The sequence below is a fragment of the Mauremys reevesii genome, linkage group 7 (assembly GCF_016161935.1).
Source record: "Mauremys reevesii isolate NIE-2019 linkage group 7, ASM1616193v1, whole genome shotgun sequence".
NCBI classification, from domain to species: domain Eukaryota; kingdom Metazoa; phylum Chordata; order Testudines; family Geoemydidae; genus Mauremys; species Mauremys reevesii.
Genome location: NC_052629.1, coordinates 39328418 through 39348851, shown reverse-complemented (window position 1 = coordinate 39348851; position 20434 = coordinate 39328418). Strand labels below are relative to the sequence as shown.

Genomic DNA, 20434 nt, shown 5'->3' with positions numbered 1-20434 from the left:
CACTGAAAATCAGCTCTCAGCACGCGTGCCATAGGTTGCCTACTCCTGCAATAGACTGTTTTCTGTTGGCTGAGCCCAGAGTAAGGTAATGTCCCTTTTTGCATTTTCCTGGAAGAAAAATCTGAGCTTCCCACTGTGAGAACAGCTGCTTTATAGAGTTTCAAATCAGTAGTTGAAACATACATAAATCCAACCCTTTAGAGAAGTAAACAGTTTCTTCAAAATCTATTTTGCAGTTATAGCACTCAAAACAACCTTGAGTATTATTGATAGTGATTTTTTAAATTCACTCACTAAAAAAAAAAAGCCACCAGTTGATTATATATTGCAAAAATTCCTCAGAATTGCCTGATTTCTCCTCCTCCTCCCATCTCTTTTTCAAGTGGGCAGCAGTCATGGATAATTACACCCATATGAGGGAGTGACCTATTAGGGGATTGGTTTCTGATAATGCCATAATGTGCTAGACACTTTCTAAACAGAATAAGGAGGAATATGCCCTGCCCAAAGGAGCTTACTACCTAAAGACAAAAAGTCAATGCAAGGAGAAGGGGTTCAAAAATTACTTCAATGACCAAGATGGTGATTTGCAGGGCTTTGGTAATACAAGGTTCAGTTATAATACTACTTTTTAAATTAAAGACAAGTTATTCATAATTACTCTTCAAACTTATATTTACAAGTCAGCTAGAAACGCCATCCGCTTCATTGCAGAAATGGGTCTTTGGGAAATACATGAATGTGAATAAAGCAATGAATGAACTCAGAAGAATGTTCCTCACATAGGAAAGAACATGAATGAAGCCACTGAGATGTGTGTGCGAGAAGCTGGTGAATGAATGGACAAGACTAACATCCTTGGTGGAGTACACGAGGCGGTGTGGGGGGATGACATGAAAAAACAAAGGCAGGTAGTGGAGAGGGGCTAAGTTATATAAGGCTTTGAGAAGTGTGACAAGCTTGAACCCGAGGCACTGGGGAAGAGGGAGCTAGTGCAGGGACTATGTGGGTTAAAACAATAGGCAAGGAAGATATTTCAGAGACAATTTTTGCATGGTGTAGAGGGGGCAATGTTGGTGTTTGGAAAACTCAGGGAGTACAGTGCTGTTGCAGCCACTGAGCATGAAATAACCTTATTTATTTATAACCCTCATTACTGCGAAATTAGTTTCATTTTTCCACAACTCTTAAAGTTTATTTTTTTCATTTCCAACTTACAGACCACTGAGGAACAAAAAAATGTAGTTAGTTCTAGTCTGAAAAAGGCCACTATAAAAAAAAAAAGGCATATTCCTAACTCAATCAGTCTGCTCCCCGTGTGTGTTCAGAGTCACATTTGCTGACTTTAAGGATTAATTATTTGTAATGATTAATTTAATGAGAAATTGATTCCTTTTTACTCCAGTTAGCAGCGATGAAAAAGCAACAGGATTTTGTTCCTTCTTGTACATCAAACAGAACTGTTTGAGTTCATTACTGGTTTAGCTAGTTACATGTGTGCCACCTTACTGAAAGTAACTGAGCCGCACAGGTTTAAGTGAGGAGATTATTTAGCTTGCAAAATAGTTATTTCTGGCTGAAATGTAAGATACTACACTTGGTCACTTGGAGCCCAGGTTGAGTTTGCAGGACTGCTAGTCAGAATATGAGCATGTGTTGACTGGGAGCTTCTTAATGCTCTCATATAATATAAGAATGGGACAACACTAGAAATCCCAGCAAGTGACCTCCAATCCATACTGGGTAACTTGTTGTCAACAAGATATTGAACCACTAATCTGATTCTGTATGATAATTCCTGTGTCTTGGCAGCCGCTATTATACATTTATAGCACCAGCTCTCCCTCCTTGCCCACACCCACACTCACCCTTATGAAGACAGCCTTCAGGTGACCTCAGTACACCACAGAAGTGCACTCCATGACTGATCTCAGTCAGCATCCTCCAAAGTCAACAAATTCTCACCTCAAGCTTTAGAACATCATGTTGAAGTTTGCGCTGGAACTCTAAGAAGTTTGAGATTGTCAGCTTTCCTTTCAGATCTGATCCAAAAAAGTATGTCGTCAGGGCAGAGTTGAAGCCAGTCTTTAGAGTATTTCCTGTAGTAGAACGATCTCTGTGACGCATGCCCATGCTGGTTTGGGAGCGAATAATGCTCTGGACCTAAGCATGAAAAAAAGTAGTTAGCTAGGAAAATGGCATCATAAAGAAATACTTGTGTTGGCCAATGTATCACTGTTAATTGTGCCAATTGGCTGAAGTGTTACTCTTGACCATTTTGTGGCTGTTAAGTCTGTAAAGTGGTTAGCTGTACAAAGAAGAGTTACTTTGTTACTTCAGTGCATAGGGTGGCTGGATCTAGATTTTTTTCCCAATCCTCAGTTTAAAAAAAAAATCAGTTACATACATTAAAAACGTGGTTGTTACCTTCATATTTTAACCAGTTTGGTGCCCCAGCTGACCCTGTCCTGCAGGGAACAGTGTTACCAGCAAAAGCACTAGGGAAGCAGAGTCACTTGTAGACAACGGGGAGCTTATCTTTTGAAAAGCAGCAGGCAAGAGCCCAAGATATATTGCATGGGATATGGGCAAGGAACAGCTGTAAGCTTGTCTGCACCCACCAAAGAACATGGTTGCTTGGCTGGGAGAAGTATGTCCCAGCCCTCAAGAAAGATGATCAGAAGGAACACTCCTGAGAAACTCCGTAGACCAGTTACAATGAAGCCAATTGCGTGCTGCATTCAAAGACTGTCAGAGCGGTAAATAATGAGAACAGGGCAGTCATACAGAGTGGCCTGGATTGCTAGGGTATCTGGACTCATACAAACAAATGTTTTAATATAGCCAAATGTGAGGTCAGACATCTTGGAACAAAGAATGCATGCCATGCCTACAGAATAGGGTATTCTGGAGAGCAGCAATTCTAGAAAAGATTAGGGATGGTAGCAGAAAAACTATTCAATATGGGTTCTCAGTACTGCACTGTGGCAAAAAGGACTACAGGATTCTTGTATGATAAACAAGGGAGTAGGAAAGTGATTTTATCTTTGTTTATGGCATTTGATGAGACCCAGTACTAGTGTCCACATTTTCAAAGGATGCTGAAAATTGGAAAGGGTACAGAAAAGAGCCACAAAGAATTAGAGGGATGGAAAAAATGTCTTATAGCATGAGACTTGAAGAACTCAATCTGTTTAGCTTATCAAAAGGAAGATCAAAAAGGTGACTTGATTATGGTGTATGAGTACCATGCCTGGGAGAAAATACTGGGTACTAAAAGGGCTCTTTAATCCAGAGGAGAAAGGCATAACAAAAACCAATGGTTGGAAGTTAAAGCCAGATAAATTCAAATTAGAAATAAGACACAGTTTTTCAAGAGTTATCTATTGGAACAAACAATGAAGTGGTGGATTCTCCATCTCTTGATGTCTTTGACCATAGATTGACTAAAATCTAACACAAGCTCCTGGACTCAATTCAGGGTAACTGGGTGCAATTCTAGGTCAGATTTTATGGTTTAATGGTCCCCTCCAGCCTTAAAAACACTATGCATTTATAACAATTACCATTACTCCAAGGTCCTCATACCAATTTAAGGGGAGGTCCCGTCTAAATAGACAAAACTCACTATGTGTATATAATATAATCAGCATAATAATAATACTCAGCTCTTATATAGCACTTTTCATCCATAGACCTCAAAGTGCTGTACAAAGGTCAGTATCATTCTGCCCATTTTACAGATTGGGAAGTAGAGGCACAAGGAGGCACGTGACTTGCACAAGGTCACCAAGCAACACTGTGTCAGAACTGGGAATTGAACCTTCGTCACAAGTCCAGTGCCCTGTTCACATTGTCTGGCATTTCCTACTCATGCAACCTTAATCCTGCCCCCTTGTGCAGAAGTATTGAGATAGTCTTTAATTACATGATCATAGTCTATTTTCCCCCACATGGATAGGCAGCAGAATTTGAACTCAGGACCTTCAAATTCAGAACACAGATCTCTTGCACTTGAACTAAACAAGCAACTAGAAGTAGGTTGTTATCCTCTGTGTGGAATAGTCCCTAGAGGTGGAGAACACCCACTTTCCCAGTGGATTAAACAGGTGTTTTGGAGGCAGCAGTGGGCTGTTGGATATACAGATCCCTAGGTCTTGATCCTGGTTCTGGAAGGGCAGTGCCATCTAATGGTTAGGGCTGTGGTTAGAGAGGTCAGCCACATTCACAGATTTAGCACGTTCAGCCTAAAAGGCTCAGTGGCCCTGCCTGCTGTGACTTTGTTATTTGTAGAATGGGAAGGGGAAATGATAGTTGCTGACTCCTGGGATAGGAATCTGAGGCTTTGGTATGTGCTAAGAGTTGTAAACTGTACAGAAAATGTTAACAGCACTCAATTGAAAAGGAAACCAAGAAACACAAAGTCTTCTAAGCTCCCAACCCAAATCCCCTTCCTCACCTGGGCAAAGGCTGTTCAGTGGAGGAGTCTCAATCTCTGTGAAATGCATGACACTTTACCTGAGATACACATACGGTTGCCAAATGCATGTGTCATACAAGGTGTATAACCCCTCACACACCTACTTCCTAGCCCTTTCACCAGCCTGCCCTATGACAGCCTTCTGCTGCTGGCCCCACCCTCTGAGTCACGGAATAATGTCAGTAAGAAGAGGGCTTCTTTGTGTTGCCAAGAAGAAGAAAAAGGATAAGAGTGAGAGAGAGGCCCCAGCCATTCTCAAATTAAAACAATTTACCAGGTTTGATCATTTGCTGCCTCTGAAAATCCCTTTTTAGAAAGCAATGTCAAGGAGTGCAACTGCTATGATATTCAGAGTATGCCTGCATCCTCTGTCAGCCCAAGCCAAGGGACTCTAGTGGAGCAAACCTTAGCCTCGATAGGAAAGGGATACTTTGAAAGGAGGAAGCGAAGGGCTGTTCACCTTTCTCTCCTTGGAAGACTTCTGGAGGTTAAACACTGGCTGTACTGCTGGCAATCCTCTCTCCCTCCTCCTCATGCTGGAAGGGGGAGGAAAGCAGTGCGGCAGCTGCAAAAGGTTTTAAATATCAGAAGCACGTAGGACCCTTGTTATAAGTGGATGTGGAATGCTAGACCTAGGAAAGTGGTGAGCTAATACTGCCCTGCAGGAAATATTCTAAAGGCTAATGTCACATGCTTGTGGAGAGAACCAACTTGGGGGGAAAAAAAGCAGAGATACAGGCTTAGCTGCACCCTAAAAATGAAAAGCAGACAGGTCTCTCTCTTTTAAAACTTCAATTACCCCAAATGATTTGTTGTGCTCCCCACAGCCTAAATGCTTCCCCCAAATTACAGACATTTGGATGTGCTTACAATACAAGAAAAATCATTTAAAATAATTTGGAAAGAAAAATGTGTAACAAAAAAAGAATGAAATCAGAATGAGGATTCACATTTTTAATATACTAAAATATAAATCGAAACATTTTGCCTTTAATAGCATTTAACAGAGTCACCTCATTTTCCATTTGTCAAAAATGTCAACATTAACAGGAGTTTTGCATACAGATATAGGTGACGGTCTGTAAGTAATTATGTATAAAGCTACATAATTTATTGCTGGTTTGGAACACTGCAGCTGAATCTAAGGACTTTTTCCTGCAGAAACTAGTGTTCAGCTCATGGCAGACAGTTACACAGGAAATAACGCATTCATGGAGGTAATTTATATCAGGGGTGACCAAACTTACTGGCCATCCGAGCCACATATGACAATCTTCAGAAGTTTGAGAGCTGGAGCTTCAGCTCTGCTCCTGCTGAAGCCCCGAGCCCTGGCAGGTGTTCCCTGCGAGACTGAAGCCCCGAGGCCCCTCATCCCCACTGGGCAGAAGCCCCGAGACCTCCCCTCCCCACTGGGAGAAGCCCCTATTGCACCACCCTGCTGCAAGGCAGAGGTTCTGAGCTCCCCCGTCCCCCAAAGACTGGTAGGTGAAAAACAGAAGGACATGGGGGGCTCCACGAGCCACAATTTAATGGTAAAAGAGCTGCATTTGGCTTGTAAGCTACAGTTTGGCCACCCCAATTTTTATATCAGTGCTTGCAGGCCCTAATAAGGATCATGGCCTTTTTGTTTGTCTCAATCTAAAATAAATCATACAGTCCAAAAGTATACGCATGGTTTGTGTGTATGGAAGTGTAAATATTTCCACCTTGATTCAAGTCTAGTTTGTTAAGTTTTAGTACTAGGAAGTATTTTATCTTAATTTCTCTTGTAACCATTTTTGTCTTTAATGACTTATGTTTGTATTGCCTTGAATCCTACCTCCTTGTAGTTAAATAAACTTGTTTTATTCTTTAATGAAAACTAATCCAGTGTTGTGAACTGTGTGGGTAACTCTATTTAGGGTGGCAAACTGTTATATATTGATCCACTGAGAGGGGCAATAGACCTAATATATCTGGACTGGCCAGGAGAGGCTGGACAGTGCAGAACACACATTTTAGAAGAAAATCCAGGATTGGGAATGTGTTGGGATCACCCTGCAAGTGGTAACCAAGGGTGCTGTAAGCTTGTGTGTGGCTGGTGTTTGCTGCCAGATACTGGAATCCGAGTTGCTGAACCAGGGCTATGGCTATACACAAACACACACTCAGGGTGCGACCTACATGCTGGTAGGCTGAGAGCGGCCCAGGTTGGAGCTACAGCAGCAAAGCATCGAGAGGCACCTAAAGGTGCAGTGCAATGGTGACAATGGAATATCATATGCCCTCTTGGGTATTTGCATAAATTCTTGAAAGATACACATATCCCTACGAAAGGAAGCACAGTGAGGGTTTTTGTTTGGTTTGGTTTTTTGGGGTTTTATTTGCAAAGTATATCAAATCATTTATACGGATATCTGAAAAGAGCTGAATCTAGGCATGTTCTTTGGATAGTCACAGGAGTCAATGTTCTTGTTCTTAAATAGCTGCACCCCTTTAGATATTCTTGACCTCTTCCCACTTTCCACAGACAGCTCCTTTCAACTGCTGACTGGGAAGCTGTGGATTTAAGTTTTGGGGAGATTATAGTCCTCTTCAAAATATACTTTATTCTTTTGTATATGCACAGAAGCATGTAAGAATCTTCGCATAAATATATATTCATATCCTTAACGGCTTGTAAATGTCCTCTTAATGCACCTGAAACTTCCCTTTGCATATCATGTGGACTGGGATTACTTAATAGAATTTAGCACTTTCATCTTCAGAGTACTTTATAAATGTTGATCCTCAAAACTTATTCTATATAAAAAACCAAAATAAAAAACAGTCTTGATTTCTGTTAAATATTGTCTTAGCTTCAGCCTTTTTTTTGGCAATCAATTCTCTATTTTCTCTTTTTCTTAAGGTACTGTAAATTAATTTATCAACATTCAACAATGATTCATTTTAGCTGGATGTAAAAATTCTTAAACTGACTGATTACTAAATGTAGTGTAAGAAGCTTTTTGGAATGGATTAAATATGGTCAAATGACTAGGAAGTGGTATATTCTGGAACTATATGAATGGTCAGAAATATTATCTTTCTGATACATATGGGCTGATGGAAGATGAGGGACCTCAACACTTTTTAAAACCAGGCCAGTAGTATTTAGAGATACAGTAGCATAATAGTACGTTCTCACGATGTTGGCATCCCCTTGTCTCTGGTCACAGCATTGCACAACAACTAGTCTCTGGAGCCCCCTCCTGGGACCTTCCCTGCCCTGCAATGGCCTTTCTCAGCCTTTGTCTTCTCCCAGCTCACCTCCAGCCAAGTCACATGAAAGTCTAAACCTCTTCCGGGGTAGCACAAGCAAGTCCAAATCAAAGTCTAAACAAATCATTAAACTAATCCCCCTTCTGCCCTTCTCTTGTTGGCCCTATCTTAGGGATTCCCCTGCAGGAACCTAACCTGCTCAAGTAGAGTTCTTCCTCCTGTGTTTCCTGTCTATTAAACCCTATCCCATGGTTCTCTACACCAGAGACACCTGTCTCCCTAACTGAGCTCCATTAGTCTACTTATAAGAAGTAGTTCCACTTTCTTTGGCCAGGAGGTAATTAGTTAATCATCTCTCAGGTGCAGAGTCCAACCAATTGAAGTTCTTAACCTTGCTTGATGGGGCTTAATCCCCCCCATTACCTATCGCAAGTGGTGAATGGGGCCATGACTTGGGTAATAATTCTGAATTCATATTTCCACTCTGGAAAAGATGGATTGATGCAATAGTCTTGTAGTTTCATTTTATAAGCAATTACCTCACTCCATATCAATTGGAAATTATACACACACTATTGTGTGCATAACTGTAACAAACGAACTTAGATGGAGGAAGTAAAGCATGTTACACAGCTCTTCCTTTGAAGTAAACAAATAGCAGTCATACTATACCCATAAGTGATATGGGGCAGAATGGATCCCAAAGATTTCCTTTACTTTGAGAAAGCAAAGTAAATTAAAACAAAGTCTCATCTGTTCTGGCCCTAGTTTTCAATGAATAATACATACCATCAGCATATTGTGTAACAGTCTCTCTAAAATTAATCGATATATGGTAAGAATTTGTAGCTATATTATTCCAAGATACCTTTATGTTCCAGGGCCGCCCAGAGGATTCCGGGGGCCTGGGGTCTTCGGCAGCGGGGGGACCTTCCGTTCTGGGACCCGCTGCCGAAGTGCCCCGAAGACCCGCGGCAGGGTCCCCCCGCCGCCAAATTGGGACCCACCGCCGAAGTTCAGCTCGGTCTTCGGCGGTAATTCGGCAGCGGGGGGGCCCCGCCGCGGGTCTTCGGGGCACTTCGCCGGCGGGTCCCAGAACGGAAGGGCCCCCCGCCGCCGAATTACCGCCGAAGACCGGGCTGCACGTCGGCGGCGGGTCCCGCTTTGGCGGTAATTCGCCAGTGGGGGGTCCTTCCGCCCCGGAGCGGAAGGACCCCCCGCCGGCGAAGACCGGGAACGAAGAAGTTCCTGCGCCCTGCCCTGCCAGAGTTTTCCGGGCCCCCCGGAGCGAGTGAAGGACCCCGCTCCAGGGCCCCCGAAAAACTCTCGTGGGGGCCCCTGTGGGGCCCGGGGCAAATTGCCCCTCTTGCCCCCCCCTCAGGGCGGCCCTGTTATGTTCTCAGATATCCATGGACATTCTCTGTTGGAGTACTATTTCATTAGCATACATACTTTCCAATTGTTCTCCATTAAAAAGACTCAAACATAGGGTCACTTAGTCTGACACCAAATCCTGTGTTTCCACACACAACTGATAGTTTCTTCTTTTCATTGTTATAAAATACTCCGGCGACGTGTAGAGCTATAATGCATAGAGTTATAAAAGTATGGTAAAAATTATAGACTGCTCATACAATGCTTCTGTGTCACCTTTAGAGTTGCTTGCTAAATTAATTTTCATTATACCCCTCCATAGTTCAGGGTTGGCTTAAATATTGTACAGGAAAAAAATGACATGACTCCCAATTGTCACAATGAAGGACTATTTGTTATATGCAGTATTTTACAGCACAGTAGATTAATGTGTTTTGGAACCAAATACTAAAAAGAAGAAGCAAGGTAATCTTAGAAAATGAAATTGAAAGATCACTAATCAATTGTTACTTTGCTTTATATAACATTGCTTTGGAAGTTAAGAGTAATATCTTACACTTACTAATTTTGTTTGCTTTTCTTAACATACCTAGGCAGGTAAAGGATCAAAGGAACTCTTCCAATGGAGAAGATATATTATTCATCCAGGAATTCAGCAGAAAATGCCAGAATGTCTGCAATGTCTGTAAGAGCTTAAAATGTTCTGCCTCTTGTTTAAAAAGTGTGGAGTTTGCGGGGAGAGGACTTGGATGAACATTAGATCTTAGCCTAGTTTTTCCCGTAAGAGATGCAGGCCAGCACTCAGATGCTATGATGAGAACATAAACATACTGCTGAAATAGGATATGGTTGATATTTGTTTAAGGGAGTCAATGTTCAGAACACTGGCCATGCCACTAATTTGCATTCTGTGTATCTAATTATACTTTTGAATATTTTGGTTGTGTCTTCTTGTTCTGGAGGAAAATGAAACATTTGAAGTACAACCCAGTATATTATAAATAATTAATGTTGGTATAAATGGATAATGGAGACAAATGTAAAACAACATTTTTTCCTTCTTTTTCCTCTGAATCTATTCCCTTGTTTTGTACTGTGCCTCATTATTTAGCAAGCTAATTACCTCCTTCTCTTTGTGAATGCATTCACCTTTCTTTTTCATCAGTCTTAAAACTCTGGAGGTTTTCTATTATTTGGCAATTAAATATGTTTTTTGAGTTTCAGAGCTCTTAAGCCTGTTTTCCACACAAATTGTGGTCCAAGAAAAAGCAACACATCCCTAATCTGCGAGTGAACATGTGTACATACACATAGCAGAAATCAGATCTGTTTTGTTTCACCCTACCTACAATGGACGATACCAATGCTGGGCTCAGGTTCATCACCTGTGTAAATCGAATATGATTGGGGATTGAATGTTACTTTGGTTGGGGAAAATTAACATAGGAAAGTAAATTCAAAGCAGTCAAGCAAAGATGCTAAAGTAGATCTAAGTAAATGGATAAAGTCTTATGTTTCAGACAGATTAAGCACAGTTATTCACTATTATGACACAACAATGGCTTCATAATAAAAATATGAGCAGGCAAGGTCAGAATCCCTAACACTAGTTACATTAGCACGGCAATTCATTTCTTCTGCTTGTGGACCTAGAGTTGTCCATGAGACCTTCGCAAGACTCAAGGTCATAGAACGATGATGGTGACTTTGCGGATTATTGTGCATGTAATTCTCCTGATTTAATTAAAGGTTCCCTACTGGAAGCTGGAGTGAAAAGGGTGTGCTGTGGTGCATAAAAAGAGCATGTATGAACTATCACCTATGTGCCAATACCTACTAGTAGCAAACCATCATAATTATGTTGTATAGTAAGCATTACAATTAAGTCTTAGGTTGTACATCTTTAAGAAGTCAACCTCCCAGAATTTTACCTGTTCAAACTCCTCCATGTCCACTTCACCATCACCATTCAAATCAAACATCTTGAAGGCAATTTCAAAATTCCTCTGGGGAGCTACATAGGAAGAAACATAATTAAAATGAAAAATATTGACCATTAAACAATATTCATTTGAATTAAGAAAGCAGCAGAAATTAGATTAGAAAGGAAGATTTGCTGCTAGCTGATCAAAAATGTATTATTGTATCCAAGAGTGAAACCTGTATACCATGGACTGCAATATCCAGTGGGGTAAGAAAAACTGCTGAATCTTGGTGTTACCCAGTCTAATAGGGTTGAGAGTTTAGACTACGTGCTTATATTTTATTTCTTTTGGTAACCACCTCTGGCTTTTTGCCTAATAAACTTCTTTTACTGTTTATATTTACCAGTGAGTTTGCCTGAAGCGTGTGGTAAATCTGCTCAGGTTTGCAAAGGCTGGTGTATATATCCACTTTCCATTCATGAAGTGGTGAACTAATTAATAAATTTGCACTGATCGTCTTGAGCAGTGCAAGACATCATATTCCTGAGGTACAAGGCTGGAAGCTGAGGGTTTTGGCTGGTGCCTTACTCTGTGTGATTCATGAGTGGCTCTGGGAGCATTCATGCAATCTAGCTGGATGTGGGGCTCAGCATGCTGTTGTGCTGAGTAATCACAGTGCCTGGAGGGGCTTGCTGCTTGTCACTAGCAAAGCATTATGAGATATAGTCCAGGCTGGAGAGTTAAGGGGGCACAGTGGTCCCATGGTCCCAGGCTGCACCCTGGGGATCCTGTTGGAGTCTTAAAACAGCAACACTCTCATGAGGAAACTAAAGAACCTAAACCACCAAAAAAGATAATCAACCTTCTGGTGGTGACATCTGACTCAGATGATGAAAATGAGCATGCACTGGTCCGTATTGCTTTGGATTGTTATCGAGCAGAACCCGTCATCAGCATGGACACATTTCCTTTGGAATGGCGGTTGAAGCATGAAAGGACATATGAATCTTTAGCACATCTGACACGTAAATATCTTGCAATGCTGGCTACAACAGTGCCATGCAAATGCCTATTCTCACTTTCAGGTGACGTAAACAAGAAGTGGGCAGCATTATTTCCTGCAAATGTAAACAAACTTGTCTGTCTTAGTGACTGGCTGAACAAGAAGTAGGACTGAGTGGATTTGTAGGCTTGAAAGTTTTACATTTTTTTATTTTTGAATGCAATTTTTGTGTACATAATTCTACATTTATAAGTTCAACTTTCATGAAGAAGAGATTGCACTACAGTACTTGTATTAGGCGAACTGAAAAATACTATTTCTTTTATTTTTTACAGTGTAAATATTTGTAACAAAAATAAGTATAAAAATGAGCACTGTATACTTTGTATTCTGTGTTGTAATTTAAATCAATATATTTGAAAATGTAGAAAACAGCCAAAATATTTAAATATACAATATTCTATTGTTTAACAGTGCGATTAATTGCGATTAATTTTTTTAAATCACTTGATAGACCTCTTGCTACTATATTCATTTCAAATCAAAGGAAAAAAGGGAAGTAAAAATAGGTCAGACGGACTCACTCACTCCACAATAACATTGAGCTGCCATTCAAAAATAACTCCAGACACAATCTTATTTGGTTGGCAGGGTCCGGATGTTTCGCACTCAGCGTAAACGGAGAGTGCGCGATGCTCAGTGTTATACAGAAATCCCTTCTGTTCAATTTCTAAGTGAATGTGATATTAACAAATATGATGGGAATACCACTGAACCCTGCTATAATGCCAAGTTTTGAGTGGGAGGTGAAAAAACTACTGAGAATCTTCATGAGGTATGCAGGACATCACCCAGGCAAAAAAGTTAATGTGTTTTATCATCATTGAATTGTGTATGTGACCTTCAGCTAATTGCACTACAGCCTGCATGCCAGGCTAGAAGAGTTTCATTATGTCCTTCCTCACTAGTACAACAAAAGCATCTGTGCTTTACTGCTGACAAATTCAGTAGGCCAAATGTAGAGAATGTGTTAAGATAGCTTTCTGAATAACATTTAAGCAGATGTACAACACTCCTAAACTTGACTTCAAGGATATCCTGCCATCAGGCCACTTGATGTACACAGCATATATAATTCTGCAGTTTTAAGTTTCTGTATTTCCAATTACTCTATTAAATGTGCCATTTATTTTTGCTCAGAATTATAAGGGTCAAAACACCAGGTAGATAATACTTCCAGAGACTCAAGAAATGTGCCTCATAATCATGTTTCTGCAGCGAATGACTCCTCAGGCTGGGCTGTACTGTAGTCTCAAGCCCTGGTTCTTGGGTGGATATTACCCATGCTCTCCTCCATACTTCACATAAATCTTGATTTATCTGGAGTGAATTTATGATTCGGGCAATAAGCTATTTCACAACCTCTGCAAGAATGAGATTCTGATTTTAAAAATTCTCTCCTTGCTTTCTTGAAAAGCATGAATATTAACTACCATCCCAGCCACTTTGCAAAGTTTAAGTACTGCATTCAATTTTATTCTCTTACATAATAAACATTGTGTGAAATCCTCTGAGCAATTTTTTTGTTTTTTTTCAGTTCACAGATCTAGTCCTGTGCTGAACAGACTGATTACACTGGTGGAGAAAAAAGGGGATATGGAGAACTGGAACCCAATTAGAGAGTGATAATAAAAGCAATTACACGTCTCAGTTTTTCCCTCAGCCTCACTTCTGGGATAAATTTTTAGCTAAAAACATTTCTTTTCCCCCTTTGTTAAAATTCTAGGACTGTTTTCATAAAAAAATACAGTACCCTATTCTCTCACACACACTGGGTAAACACAGAACAAGGAACTCAACTTATCCTTTAGAAAAGCTTTTTCTCCCCTTCCCTATATATCTCTCTCTCTCTCCGATATTGAGACACCCAACACTGAATGCAGTATTCTACCTGAAGTTGTCATCAAAGCCATTTAAAGAGCAATTACTGTAACCCAACAACCTCTTAATATCAACTGTCAAAGAGGTGCAGAGGGTCTACAAGAATCTCCTGATTCTGATACCTACAATCTGGTTCACCAAAAAATGTCACGTGAGGTCTCAAATAAAAGATAATGTCACAATGATTGTCAATGTCATTGTGAAACGTATGTACAGATATGCAAATATGCTATGTTTGTGCCTAGAGACTAGTCACCACTAAGATGAAATGGAGGTTCTCTCAGAAAAGAAATGTTCATCTATCTGGCTGATTACATATAAATTAAACATTGTATGTTTCACAGTGGGTCCCCTACCAGCAGTCTGGACTGACTGCAAATGAAGGATTAACATTTTCCAAAAGAAAAACAGGAAGAAAAAGCAGCCTGAGGAAGGGATTTGCACCACTATATTTGGGAGGCTTTGAAAAATCGCTGAAGAGAACTTTGGGTGAGATTAACTGCTTTAGGCAGGTTAACCTGTTCAGTCTTCAGAAAGAGTGTTATGATTTTGTACTACATGTAAGCTTGTTTCCAAGATTCTTACTCATAATTACTTGAATCTCTATTCTCTTTAATAAACTTATTCTCGTTTTTACTACAAATATCTCTTAGGGCTCCAGTGTTAAGCAGGGTGCTGGTTCTGAGCTGCACACACTATTGATCTGATAAACTGGTTTGTTCTCTTCCTTTGGGAACACTGGGCCTGATAATTCTGTGAGTGTTCAGTGGACAAGTGGCTGGACACTGCAGGGAACATTCCAGGGACTCAGAGGTTGGCATGTGCCTATTTCTACCTGTACAGATGGAGTGAGGCCTGGAAAATAGTTTGTGTGTTACCACAGGCTGGTGCATTCAGGGAGCTGATCCACAGCAGGCACAGACAAGGCTGCTTCATACGAAGAGCAGGTGGTGATGAGGTACCTCACAACCCTAAGTACCCTCAGACACAGTTATCTCCTCCCTTTTCTGTAACTTGATGCCTCTGTGTAAATAAAAAAAACTGCTTTGGCTTTTTTTTTGGGGGGGGGGGGGAAGGGGCAGGGGCTGACACGTTGCATTTCAAACAAAAGCTCTTTGTTTCTGTCCACCGTCACTCCATGGTCACACATGGCATTACTGCTAACCAGGATTTTTTCATTTCATTATTTCCCCTCAGATACGTTAAATCTGTGTTTTTCTAAGTTCAATCTCATTTCTTTTCTACTCATATTTCTAAGCTCTTTATGTATGCAGCATTATTTCTCTGCCATCATTGGCATCTGCAAATATCATTAATATGCTGTTTACCCACTTCAAGCTCTTTAAGAAAGATGTTAAAGCAGGCCAGATTGAACACCAATACCTGTGCTAACCCATCTGTCTCCCAATCTGATGCACTGCCATTTATCACTTCTCGTTGTCTGCAGTTCTTCAGCCATCTTTGTTCCATGTAATGGTGTAAACAGCCAAACCAGTTTTAATGAATTTTTGAAGACAATTTCTTGAGATAAATTGTTTATTAAAATCCATATCCATATTTACTACCTTGCCCTTTTCCATTAATTTGGAAATTATTGTAAAGAGCAGCCACATTTTTCTGGCAAGATTTGTACAAACAGAAATAAATCCGTACATAAAAGCTTGATGAAAAAACAAAAAACTACCTGTAATGCCTCTGAACATGAAAGAACTGTATCATCCAACCTGATCACAGACCGGCTGCAAGGACTTCATAAAAGAAGCAACCAATTTTCAATCCATCATTATAAAGCCATAAAGGGATGTTCAGCCAATTAGATCGACTGGTTAAGCACGTTCAATCCAACCATGTCATTTTGAACAGAAGGTACATTATTCAGTGGAACAGTTTCCATGTTTACATTTGCAGGAAATAATGCTGCCCACTTCTTGCTTACGTCACCCGAAAGTGAGAATAGGCATTTGCATGGCACTGTTGTAGCCAGCATTGCAAGATATTTACGTGCCAGTTTCCATAGAATAATTGTTCTGACCCAGTACGGCCATTCTTATGTTCTTATTTAAGCATGCCCTCTTGAATGGTGGCTGAAGCATGAAGGGGCATATGAATGTTTAGCATATCTGGCACATAAATACCTTGCAAGGCCAGCTCCAAAAGTGCCATACAAATACCTGTTCTCACTTTCTGGTGACATTGCAAAGAAGAAGAGGGCAGCATTATGGCCTGTAAATGTAAACAAACATTTGTCTTAGTGATTGCATGAACAAGAAGTAGGACTGAGAGGACTTGTAGGCTCTGAAGTCTTGCATTGTTTTGTTTGAGTGCAGTTATGTAACAAAAAAAATCTATACTTGTAAATTGCACTTTCACAAGGAGATTGCACTATAGTACTTGTCTGAGGTGAATTGAAAAATACTGTTTTTTGTTATAATTTTTACAGTGCAAATAGTTGTAATAAAATAATATACACTGATTACAATTACAACACAGAATACAATATGTATAAAAATGTAGAAAAACATCAAAATATTTAATAAATTTCAATTGGTACTCTATTGTTTAACCATACGATTCAAACTGCGATTAATTTTTGAGTTATTCGCGAGTTAACTGCGATTAATTGACAAACCTAATATGTACTCAATTTAAATGACCAACAATCATGCAAGAGGTGGAATTAAAAGAAAACAATAGTAGACAGTTAAAAAAGTAAATGAGTACCCTCCATTACCAGACAGCACTACATTGAAGGCTAAATCAGAAATGAGTGAAGACCACAGGAAAGAGGGGGATTTTACTTTTAAAAAAGGTTCTTTGGCCCTTTTATTTTAATTTAAACACAAACGGGTAGAAGCTATCTTTAAGCAAGCCATTCATTTAACACTTTTCTTGTGTTGTACCTGTCTTTTCTATAGTTGTGAAGCAGCCATTATTTACTGAAGCTTGCAAATTTGTCTCAAGTGCTTTCGAATGTGGAATTCTTGTCAATTCCAATATGCTTGCTAGTCACACGTATGGAACAAAAACACTACATAGGAAAAGTGTCACCTGCCTATGCACATGCCCATAATCCAACAAATGCCTGATATGCCAAATTGTTGACTGAGCAATCTGAATAATGTCCCTTTCAGACCTGTATGAATATGTTCCTCAAGTAGTTTTCTTTTCTGTGATGTTTCACATTTACGTAACTTTACCTGTTAAGAGGGTGAAACCTTACTGCTTGTTATTCTTTTGAAAGCCCTGAAGCATCCCATTTTTCTGTTTGAATTTCAGCATGGTGTACAAGCAGCTCAAGACTTCAATATTAGTTTTGAAGTTTAATAACTCTATAAGTGACTCTAAGGAACTAGAGTGTTTTATTAGAAATTATTTCCAGAAAAATGGCTCATTTGTAGCTTAATATTTGAATAGCTACTCCCCACCTCCATCCCTCTGCCCCAAAGTGAAAAAACGCAAGTTAAAAGGGCACAATATGTAACGTTTATAAAATATTTGAGGTTTATTATCAGTCTCTAAAATATAAGATCTTTCAACACAGAAAGAATATCACAACCAAAAGAGAGGGCTGTTTTAAATCTAAAACCAATAGCACGCTTTTTGCTATCTTTGGGTTCAAAAACGTTAAAAAACATCTTACCTTTCTCCCCACTTGCCCCCAACAATGATTAATATATGTTTTAAAAGTCTGTGAATCGGCATGCTGATTTTTCTCTATGACTCAGCATGCTGGCTTCTTGGCCAAACTTCCAGTCTTTTTTGTGTGAGGGAATTTCAGCAAGGACATTATCTCCAGGAATGAATCAGGGCCACATAAAAGTTCACCCTCATAAGACTGCCCTTGGAGGCTGAGCAATGGCTTGCAGATGATTAAACAGTTTCAATGATAGCAGGGAAGAAACAGATTATAGACTTTTATATAATTGGGAGCCAAGGGACAGCATGTTATGTCTGATAATGGAGTAACAAAAAACCTTACAATTATGTCTGGAAGGATTCGATTTTTATTTCACTGTACTCACACAAACTGACGAAAAATATTTCCATCATCAAAATTTACAAATAGGCAACGTTTAAAAAAAAAAAGGCTGCTGGAGAACTGAGCAGAGTTTGATTTAAGGGCATATACTTCATATATTTTGACATGTGGTGTTGACAATTTGTGTTTTCGTGGTTATAAAGCTTTAACTTTCTGAATCTCAATGTCTACCGTCACTAAATTATTGTCTACTGTGTCCAACAATTTCCTGCAATTGTGAACATTTAAATGAAAATAGAAAAAAAGCTTAAAAATAATCATCAATATTATCTGTCAAAACTATACCAAAATAAAAATCAAATTCTGCCAAGCCTACTTATAATAAGGCCGAAATGTATACTTGATGCATTTACTGTCTGGGGGGAAAAAGCAAGGCAAATAGGTGCTATATAGTACTGGAGTGAAGAATGTAATTTAATAAGCAATTACAAAAGCAATGACTGCAAAGCTCAACTCGGATCAAAACACTAATGAGGAATCAGACTTCTCAAGAGTACATGAAATATATTATAAAACATTAGAACATTTAATAGAAAGTTGTCTTCTGGAAGGATTAGTTCAAGAAGAGAAGCACAGAACAGTTAAGATTCTTCTCTATGAATAAAAATATGGGCCAGGCCTGAATAGCAGGATTCTACAGCTTAAAGCTAGGAAATTCACTGGTTTGAAAGGATTAGCTGCATATGTTCAAGATACAGCTGTGTTAACACTCAACGAACACTACTGCCAGCGAGGTGATATGCTGGCAGGGGCGGCTCTAGCCATTTCGCCGCCCCAAGCACGGCGGCACGCCGCGGGGGGGCGCTATGCCAGTCGCCGGTCCCATGGCTCCAGTGGACCTCCCGCAGACGTGCCTACGGAGGGTCCGCTGGTCCCGCAGCTCCGGTGGACCTCCCGCAGGCGTGCCTGCAGATGCTCCACTGGAGCCGTGGGACCAGCGGACCCTCCACAGGGACGCCTGCGGGACGTCCACCGGAGCCGCCTGCCACCCTCCCGGCGACCGGCAGAGCGCCCCCCGCGGCATGCCGCCCCAAGCACGTGCTTGGCATGCTGGGGCCTGCAGCCGCCCCTGTATGCTGGTAAGCCAGGTGCCAATTCTTGCCAAGGCTGTAGGTATCAGCTAAGCACTGATATATTCAGAGCTGGAAACCAGACCAACTCACTATACATTAATATTATTTAAGATAGGTGTTAGCCTTGTAAAGCTGCATTTAGCGTTTAGACTCTATAAAATGCTTGTAAGTTGGTGCATGCATCAATTGTATTTGTAAACTTTATACCCCATGCTATAAGGTAATATGTAAGTTTTGCTTTATTACTGTAAAAATGCCTGTTCTGAACTTCTGAATCTAGGCAGGAAATGTGGTTCCCTCGTCCATCATGAAGAACTATCAAGGATAAAAACTTTGTTAATTGCCCCATCCACCCATGAAGAAGTTACATGCAGGAGCCCTTGTTGCATCGATTTAAACTCTGGGGGGGGAGAGCATATAAAGATGATCACAAAAAGAAATAATTATCTCTTTGCTGTTTGGATTCTCAAGGGCTTGAGCTAAGAAACAAAAACAGAGATCCCCAGGGTCAACTTGGGTTAACCCTAAAAGACATTCAGTGGACTGATTATTACATCTCTGTCACCTTTTAGAAACAAAGACTAACTCATTTGTGCATATATGTTGCCTGCTTTAACCTGTAAAAAACTCTCTCATTTCTTTTTCCTAGTTAATTAATTCTTAGTTAGTTTACTATAGGATTGGCTACCAGCATTGTCTTTGCTGTGAGATCTAAGGTACAAACTGATCGGGGGTAAGTGACTGATCTCTTGGGACTGGAAGCAACCTAAATCTTTTGTGATTTTTGGTGTAAGTGACCATTTATCACTGCCTGAGTGGCCAGACAGACTGGAGTGCCCAAGCGGACTGTCTGTGACTCCATGGTAACACTTGTTTAGTGCTTCAGGAGGTCACATTTGTTACTGGGTTGGTGAAATCTAATTATAGAATATACTGACAGTTTGGAGTGTCTGCCCTGCTTTTTTACAGTCTTCCATGAAACCGGAACGCATGGTCGTGAACCACTCCACACAGCGTGACATGGGGTTTTGTTCACATGCATGTTTGTGGAAACTAAGTCTTGGGAATAAATCTGGGTGAAGGTTCCTGCCAGGACCATTCACAAGTCATCTTGAAATCTCTGAGAGATTGGAAGAAAAGGAAGACATCACACAATCCCAAACAGGAGAACTGGCAGCAGTGCCTGCAGCTTATGGCAGTCTATGGTCAGGGAAATACATGGCAACCTGGCTGTGTTCCAGAAGAATGACCAGAGGAGGATGCAGGAGAAAGTATACCTAAGGATGGATTCTATCAGGCATCCTCTGGAATAGCATCTTGCACAGACCATTGCTGGCCTATCTAAGAGGGCAGCAACTA

General features: G+C 40.4%; 1 protein-coding gene and 1 long non-coding RNA gene across 9 annotated transcripts in view; one reads left to right on the top strand and one right to left on the bottom strand.

Annotated features, from left to right (window-relative positions):
* Window positions 1–20434, bottom strand: part of MICU1 (mitochondrial calcium uptake 1) — a 238456-nt gene that overhangs the window by 80409 nt on the left and 137613 nt on the right. For 6 of the 8 annotated variants that reach the window (XM_039482943.1, XM_039482939.1, XM_039482940.1 and 3 more), the window contains 2 exons: window positions 11026–11108; window positions 1966–2163 (listed from right to left, as the gene is read on the bottom strand). In XM_039482943.1, the coding sequence (XP_039338877.1) occupies window positions 1966–2163; window positions 11026–11108 (281 nt within the window). Of the gene's footprint in view, window positions 1–1965; window positions 2164–11025; window positions 11109–13973; window positions 14011–14841; window positions 14923–20434 lie in introns of those variants that run through there. The other 2 variants (XM_039482946.1, XM_039482947.1) reach the window with 2 other exon arrangements.
* LOC120369522 lies at window positions 14218–20237 on the top strand. Its single transcript, XR_005583205.1, has 3 exons — window positions 14218–14452; window positions 14807–14921; window positions 20045–20237. It is a non-coding gene; the product is annotated as an uncharacterized LOC120369522 (long non-coding RNA).